General features: G+C 42.4%; 1 protein-coding gene across 1 annotated transcript; it reads left to right on the top strand.

Moving 5' to 3' along the window:
* The first annotated feature begins 3,240 nt into the window (after positions 1 to 3,240).
* On the top strand, positions 3,241 to 6,989 carry LOC138911650 (uncharacterized). Its single transcript, XM_070211032.1, has 2 exons — positions 3,241 to 4,135; positions 6,913 to 6,989. Exons 1-2 carry the CDS (start codon positions 3,241 to 3,243, stop codon positions 6,987 to 6,989), a joined length of 972 nt encoding a protein of 323 aa, XP_070067133.1.
* The last annotated feature ends 1,465 nt before the right edge of the window (positions 6,990 to 8,454 follow it).

Consider the following 8,454-nt stretch of genomic DNA (forward strand, 5'->3'; position numbering starts at 1 on the left):
AAGAAGATTTTAAAGAGTTTATAGTTAATAGGAGAGAGGAGAGTGAAATAATGGGGGGAGGTATAGAACTAGCAACTAGCGGAAGAAATAGTATAAGGGTAAGAATTAGTATTAGGAAAGACTGAAGAGTAAGTTGATTGGAAAAATTGAGCAAAGAGGTTAGCAGAATCAGTGTCATTGCTAGCTTTATCCATCCTAAGAAAAAAAGAAGATGGCAAACTTGAAGATTTGCGCTTCAAGTTTACAAAATTTAAAACTCTCGGATTTCGGGCGAATTGCCTTTTACAACGAATTAGATAATTCTCATAGCATTGAGAATTAAAAAATTAAAAAAATTAATGGATGTATTCATATCAACTGAGTCATATAAGAAAGACCAATCGGTTGAATAAATTAGCTGAATCGGCAAAGAATAATTTCCTTTGCGATTACAATTTAGCATTGCAATCTCTAAAGTTGGGTAATAGACATTCTCAGGAAGAGATAAAGGAGGGGACCTAGACACATTAGAAATAAGGTAGTCGTTAACAAATACAAGGTCAAGTGATCTATTCATATGATTAGAAATTAAATTGATTTGAAACAACGAAAGATTAAGCATGTAGTCTATAAAACCGTGCTGTGCTGAGGGCACTAGATAATTTTCAGCAGTGAATAATGACCAAGAGATGTTCGGCAAATTAAAATCACCCAACACCATTAATAGGTCATCCCGCACGTGTGAAGAAACTTCTTTAATACAAGTAATATGATTCATATAAACTTGAATATCAGAAGAAGTTGGGACATAAGAGCATGTTACATAGGTATTCCGTGTAGGAAAAGACACCTTAACTGAGACAATCTCAGCGTCAGTAGGCGTACTTATAGAGAATAGTTCAGACTGGAGAGTGGCTTTAACGGCAATTAACACCGCACCACCTCGAGTCGGCCGATGATTTCTAAACAAAATAAAGTAATTCGGTAAAATCTCAAAATCAGATATGGTTGAGTTTAACCATGTTTCTGAAAATGCTATTATGTCCGAATCGAAGGAAGTGCTGGCAATGGAAATATTTTTGAGCCTTGAAGTGAGACCTCTGACATTCTGATAATGAATAAAGATTTGGTCAGAAGATGCGGTTAGTTTTTTGGGGCTGAAATGGTACCCTGTTTAAAGGGACTGGAAGGGTGATAGTCTGGTTACGCTTTTTAGGCTTGAACTCATGAACACTCATGTGTGGTGGCCAAAATTTGGGATCACAAATGATTGGGAACATATCATGTGAAACATTTATTTTGAATGATGATATTTCACGAGGGGTGGAGAAATTACAGGGGTTGAGACAGGGGTAATTGGACAGTCGCTTGGAGAAGGCGATAAAGACAACATTGGAGATACCTCCAAGTTGCTAGGATGGGACAAGAAAGTCATAGGTGTCTGAACAGACGTAGATGGCAATTGCAAAAGTTAAGGCTCCAACCGGCGATTGGTTGGGGACTCAAATTTATATTTGCCAAGCAACTCGAAACTCGAGTCAAAATTACTCGAGAGCTGCTTAGCCACATTATTTAATTTTAAGAATTGACTTCTCACAGAATTATACATTCTGGAGAAATCAATTTGCTTGTCGATGCATTCTGGGCGCTTCTTGGCAATAGCAGCGATCTTGTCGCAATCACGCCCAGTGAGACCTGCACATTTAGCATGCATCATATTCTCACACAGCCAGCAATTATTAAATTGCGACAGTGCAGAATCGTCAGCCTGCTTGAATGAAATTAAATGCGTATGCAAGTTACGAGAGCGCAGAGCAAAACGAAAACGGTGCACAAGATAGAGCAATTAAACACTCAAAAAACAATTATTCGTACACAAACAAATTGTTTGGTACGAAAAGCAATAGAACGAAATTTGCGAGAGCGCGATGCACAAGCAGAAAGTATGCAGCGAACACACGCACAAACAAGTGTATGCACAGGGAAGCACCAAGCCAAAAGAATCAAAACAGCCAATAACAACAAACACGGAACTGACGCCGCGTTTTATAAAATGCAATAATTAACAGACTTACGTTGCACAACAGATAACACTTTGCACAGTTTATAAAGGCTTTTCAAAGAAAGCACCGAAATATGCAAAATTTTGAAATAAAAAGCAGGATAAATGTGCAAAAATATATAAAAATCTTGGAGCACAAGTAAAACACGCCAGTCACTCTCAACTGAGAACTCTCTTATCCGACCACAAAACTAAAAACAGTTTAGTTAAATTTTGTGTTAGTTACTTCCAACTACAAAAGAATTCCACTTCAACATTTTTTGTATGTTCATACGTACGCACTCGTGCACTTTCCTAACTATAAAAAAAAATAAATTTTTTTTTAATTACGTTTCCGCACTTAATCCGACAAGTTGCTTCACAATATTGTTTCCTAATTAATAGACAAGACACAACAATCATAATTAATAGATTAATAATACAACTAATTAATTGTAAATAAACAAAAACACTACACATTAACTTCGAAGTTCTACATTTGTCAGCGGTGTGTATTCAGCCACAATAATGGGTATTTTATAAGTACCACAAAAAAGTAAAATTAAAACAAACGGTTACCGTATTCAAAGACTAATATATTAAAAAAATGATCGAAAATGAGCATCGAATTTTTTATTATTATTTCTCGTGTTTAATAAATAATCGTATTTTTTAAATTACCAAGTCAAATAAATGTATTAATTGAATTAATTAAATCAAATAAATTTTGATTTTAAGCAAAATTATTTAAATCTTCCGCAATCTCAATCGAATTATAAACTCGATTATTTACCTGTATCGGCATTCCAGTGTTTCTTTGTTTAAGCATCGCAACCTCTACTACTAGAAACGAGCACCTTTGTTTTCCTACCCAAGCGCTTCCGCCTAGTATGCCAACTGGCAAAGGGGAAGAAACAAAGCATTAATTAGCAGTTCCGTCCGCAAGCACCTCCAGAACTTCTCCGTCTCCAACAGCAGCCGTTAGTGTCGAAAGGGAAACATCGTCCCGGACTAAAAGCGAATCATCCGTGTCCACGCCAAGGGGAACTGTTAAGGCACCTCTTAGTTAGAGGTCAAGTCCACTGATAAAAATCAGTCACCCGCCTTCCAAAGCTAAAAGCGAAGCATCCCTGACCACTGCAGTCGGACGCACTAAGGCAACCATTAGCACAAGATCTAGTCCGTTTTCCACGCGAGCTAATACCAAAACGGCCCAAAATATGACAGTCGCGGCCTTAATCAAGTTAATTGCTATCACTGATCGGCTAAGTCAGTTTGAGGCAAAAATAAACACTCCTGGAGGCTCTGACCCGTCTGTCTATACGTGCCAGGTCCGTCGGGACCCAGTGCGAGCCTTGTGGGACAAGGTTCAAAAAGAGTACGAGCTCGGCTCAACAATAATCTCGGAAGCCGGTTCACTGGAAACCATTTCAGCTATGCAGTCCAAGTACTACTATTCTAACATGGTATATGAGAGATGCGCCGCTAAACTTAGCGAGCAAATCAATACCGCTAACGTCCAAAATAGACCATCAGCTCAGTCCACCATTCCGACATATGTTCCCACAGGGTGTCGCTTACCTCCTTGCGACACAGAAATCTTCAGCGGAGATTACATACGTTGGCCCACATTTCGAGACCTCTTTACCGCAATTTACATAAATAATCGTAGGTTATCAGAGGTTGAGAAATTATTCCATCTCAATGCGAAAACCAGCGGTGAGGCTCAGGCGATTGTATCGAAGTCACCTTTGACTAACGATGGCTTCCGATCAGCCTGGGCCAATCTGACTGAGAGTTTTGAGAACCGAAAATTGTTAGTCAACAGCCAGCTCAAGATCCTTTGCAACCTGCAGCCAATTTCCCAAGAGTCTGGAACGGCAATTAAGGAACTTCAGAGCACCATTCAAGGTTGCTTAACAGCTCTGGAGTTATCCGAAATCAACATAGAAAACTGGGACTGTATCCTCGTGTTCCTATGTTCCTCCAAATTACCCAAATTAACACTCTCCTTATGGGAACAGTCCACCTCCAGAAAAAACGACATCTCATCTTGGCTTGAGATGAAAGCCTTTCTCTTAGAACGCTATCGCACTCTAGAAGCGATAGAAGAGCGTAAGCCAAGCGCAAATACTCCAGCGCACTCCAGAATTGTTCGAACAGAACCTCCTACCACTAGAAGGCTTAAGTCATTTGAGAATAAGGTCGCTAACAAGCCGCAAGCCTGCAAATTGTGCTCCAGGGAGAATCACCCTATCCGTCTGTGCCCACGATTTTTCCAAATGCCCGTCAGCGAACGGGCAACTTACATCAAACAGTAAAAACTATGTTTGAACTGTTTCGCTAGGGGTCATCAGTTAAGGGATTGCACAAGTGCTCACAATTGTTTTACGTGCAAGGGTCGTCACAATACGCTCTTGCATCGTAGTGACACTCCACAATTGAGCCCTACAGTAGTCTCCATGCCACAAGCAACTGCTCCCTCCAATCAATCCATACAGTCCACTCCATCCCAACAAACGAATGATCACAATTATGTTGCAATTAACACCCACGGTGTTCTCCTAAGTATGGCTGTTATATATGTTCGCCATTTGGGTGTAAATTATACAGCTCGTGCACTGATCGACTCGGGATCAGAGGCAACATTTATTTCCAAACGACTCTTCCACCTGATAAAGCTGCCGTACAAATCCGTACAGGCACAAGTATCGGGATTAAATCAAGCTGTTGCAGCCCAGCCTCGCAAGCTCTGCCATTTTAATATTAGCTCTCCTTCCAAGCCTCGTATCCAAATCGAGGCATCAACCTAAGTCCTACCACATTTGGCAGGGAATCTACCATCATGTTCGATCCCCGAAAGTAAATTGACAACCCTCCAAAACTCCAGTTAGCGGACCCTAATTTCCACAAGAGCTTGCAGATAGATGTGCTGGTTGGCGCTGATATCCTACCGTCCATAGTAACGGGCCGCTCCCATCCTAATATATGTGGCACGTTGCTGGGCCAGGAAACTATTTTCGGTGGAGGTGGAGGACATTCCAGTCAAACTGGTAAAGAGCTCCGACTCCTTTTGTGAGAGTAATTTCATTTGAACAACAACAAGGAACGAGAATGGCAGATATGTAGTCACCCTACCTTTCCAAGAACCTAATCACATAGACTTAGGACATTCAAGATCTATCGCACTAGCTCAGTTTCTAAAGAACGAGAATCGTTTAAAAAGAAACCCTCCTTTGAAGAGCAGTACTCCGTGATTCGGAAGTACTTCGACTTAGGTCATATGACACAAGTCTGTCCAAACAGAAGCCCCAATAATTTTTACCTGCCGCATCATGCTGTTTTTAAGCCCGACAGCACCACAACAAAGGTTCGCGTTGTGTTTAATGCCTCCAGCCCGTCTTCTAATGGCAAAAGTCTAAATGATATCCTACACACGGGACCAGTACTCCAATCCGATCTGACGATTCAGAAACTAAAGTGACGATTCTACCGCTACGTTTTCAATGCCGATATAACCAAGATTTATCGGCAAAACCAGGTCGATCCAAGACATACGCCCTACCAACGAATACTATTTCGCAATGAGAACGAAGAACTTTGCGACTTCGAACTCAATACAGTTACCTTTGGGGTAAACTGTGCCCCATACCTCGCAATCCGGGTCCTCCGTCAACTTGCTCGTGATATACGAGAACATTGTCCCATCGAATCCGATATAATTGGAAATTATATGTATGTCGATGATGTTCTGCAGGGGCGCACACAAGCCACAAACAATTTCAGCCATTGCAGAACTCCGCATGGCACTCTACAAAGCTGGGTTCCCTCTGAGAAAGTGAACATCTAACACAAAGGAAGTGTTAAAAGGAATACCAAGGGACCACTTACTGTATGCGGATTTCTTAGAAATCGAAGAGGCCAGCGTCGCTAAATCGCTAGGCATTCGATGGCAAGCCACAACAGACCAGTTTTTCTTTGCTCCGTCCAAAATGGTATCTCTGCCTTCGCTCACTAAACGTGAAACACTATCACAGATAGCGAAATTGTTCGATCCTGCTGGATGGCTAGCACCTGTGATAGTTCGAGCAAAGATTTTCATGCAATAGATCTTCCACAACTGATGTACTCAGATAATGGGAAACATCTGTGGAGCGTCATCCGTTCTTTCGAGAGATTTCTTGCAAGCGACCAAAAAGCTCATATTATCTAAGCAGAGCCATCAAAATTTGTGTTGGCAATTCAATCCTCCTGGCGCTCCTCACATGGGCGGATTGTGGGAAGCAGGTGTGAAAAGCTTTAAGATCCACTTCTATATTATACATTTGTGGAGTTCGCGACTCTCCTTTCCAAGATTGAAGCCTGCCTTTACTCCAGGCCAATCTCTCCAATGTCGGAAGATCCGACTGATTTATTGGCTCTAAGTCCAAACCACTTCCTAGTTGGTGACCCTCTTCTGTCAACTAACGAGCCAGTAATCAAAGAAGACGCTATTTCTATAATTAACCGCTGGCAGCGACTCAAAGCGCTCCACCAGCAATTTTGCTTACGGTGGAAGAACGAGTATTTGAAAGAGCTCCATAAGCGAAACAAATGACAGTCCCCTACAAGGGATCTCCAAGTCGGTGATATGGTGATTATCAAGGAAGATAACATACCAATAAATGAATGGCGCCTTGGCCGAGTCCAGCTGGCTTGCCCAGGCACAGATGACAAGGTCCGCGTAGTGGACATGCTTACCGCTCGTGGTGTCATCCGAAGGCCAATAGCCAAATTAGTCCTTCTTCCTACTGAGGCAAATAGCACCACCGACTAATCCTTAAAAGCAACTAATCCCTTTTTCAAAACAAAATCATCATATAATAACACCTGTCCTACATCTTATTCTCCAGTTCACTCCTCTGTAGAGAACCAGCATGGCACCGTCAACGAAGGCATCCAATCAACGTCAAGGAACGGACTCTTTTAGATGCCGGGTGTGTAGAGGCATCCATGCACTACGCAAGTGTCAGCGCTTCTTGAAGCTCACGCCCGAGAAGCGTCTCCGAGCCGTGTTAATTAACAAATATTGCTCCAACTGCCTGGCTCATCAGCATTCAGGGGAATCATGCCGCAGTGGAGCCAAGTGCAAATTTGCTAAAAGGACCACCACACCTTACTCCACATGCGTGATCCCCGTAGCGCTCGACCCTCTCGGCCAGACAACAGGCCCACAAGAAGAGCTTCTGGCTCCTCGCCCTCCAGCGGCACATCACCCCCAAGCCCGAGACGTGCTACTATACGGACGTCGCATGCGTCCCTTCTCCAGCACAAGGGGGTCAGTATATTGCCCACCGCCATAGTGCTGCTCGACACCAGAAAAAGACCCTCGGGCTCTGATCGATCCATGTTGTTCAGTAAGCCGCATTAAAGCAGCCGTGGCAAGGGCCTATGGCCTTTCCGTCACACGCATTGGCGCAGAAAGAGCGTGCACAGCCGTGCTACGCTCCAAGACAACTCAGATGTCTCGAGAAGTGGTCTTAATGGCTGACCCGCAACTCAGCTGCATAACACCAGCCCGAGCCATCAGAGCGGACATGAAGGACCCGTTCAGCAACGTCGCTTTGGCGGACAACGAATGGTTCCGTCCATCTCCAGTCCCTTTGGTAGTCGGCGCCGACGTCTACCCAGACATTATCCTACCAGGTATCCTCCCGAGCCAAGATGGTCTGCCGATGGCTCAAAATAGCAAGTTTGGACGGATACTCTCTGGCACTTGCACGCAATAGGAATTCTTGCAATCTGCATATTGCCAGGGGGGGAGAATGTTCATGCCAGTTCAGTGCTAGTGTGAACACAGCATTGACTGACCCTCACTCAGTGTGAGAGAGTCACTCAGTGAGACAGACTCACTCACTAATTCGATCCCAGATGGGCTCAGCATCTGGTCTCCTTTCCACCTCCATCACTCCAACCAAAAATATGTACAATCACTTAACCAGCAGAGTTTGTTAAATGCAGCAAGAAATTCTAATAAAGTGCTTTTTCACCAATAACAATCAAGGATTATTTATCTGACGCCACCCCCACACACATATATCATATAGTGATATATTTAGTATATATCATAGTGTCCGATATTAATATGATTTTGCCTATATATGAAGAGTACAGTAAAACTAATAAATTTTGAGTTTGGTCAAGATATCTTGATAAACAAAATGTTTTTTTATACAATAACTCAATGTTCGAACGATCTTTCCTATGGCAGCTATATGATATAGTGGTCCGATCTTAATAGGATTTTGCATATATATCAGGAGTACAGTAAAACTAATAAATGCAGAGTTTGGTCAAGATATCCTGAAAAACAAAGTATAAAGTAAACCAAAATATTTGATCATACAACTTAATTTTCGACTAATCGTTCCTATGGCAGATATATGATATAGTGG

This window comes from Drosophila virilis, unplaced genomic scaffold (genome assembly GCF_030788295.1).
Source record: "Drosophila virilis strain 15010-1051.87 unplaced genomic scaffold, Dvir_AGI_RSII-ME tig00001837, whole genome shotgun sequence".
NCBI classification, from domain to species: domain Eukaryota; kingdom Metazoa; phylum Arthropoda; class Insecta; order Diptera; family Drosophilidae; genus Drosophila; species Drosophila virilis.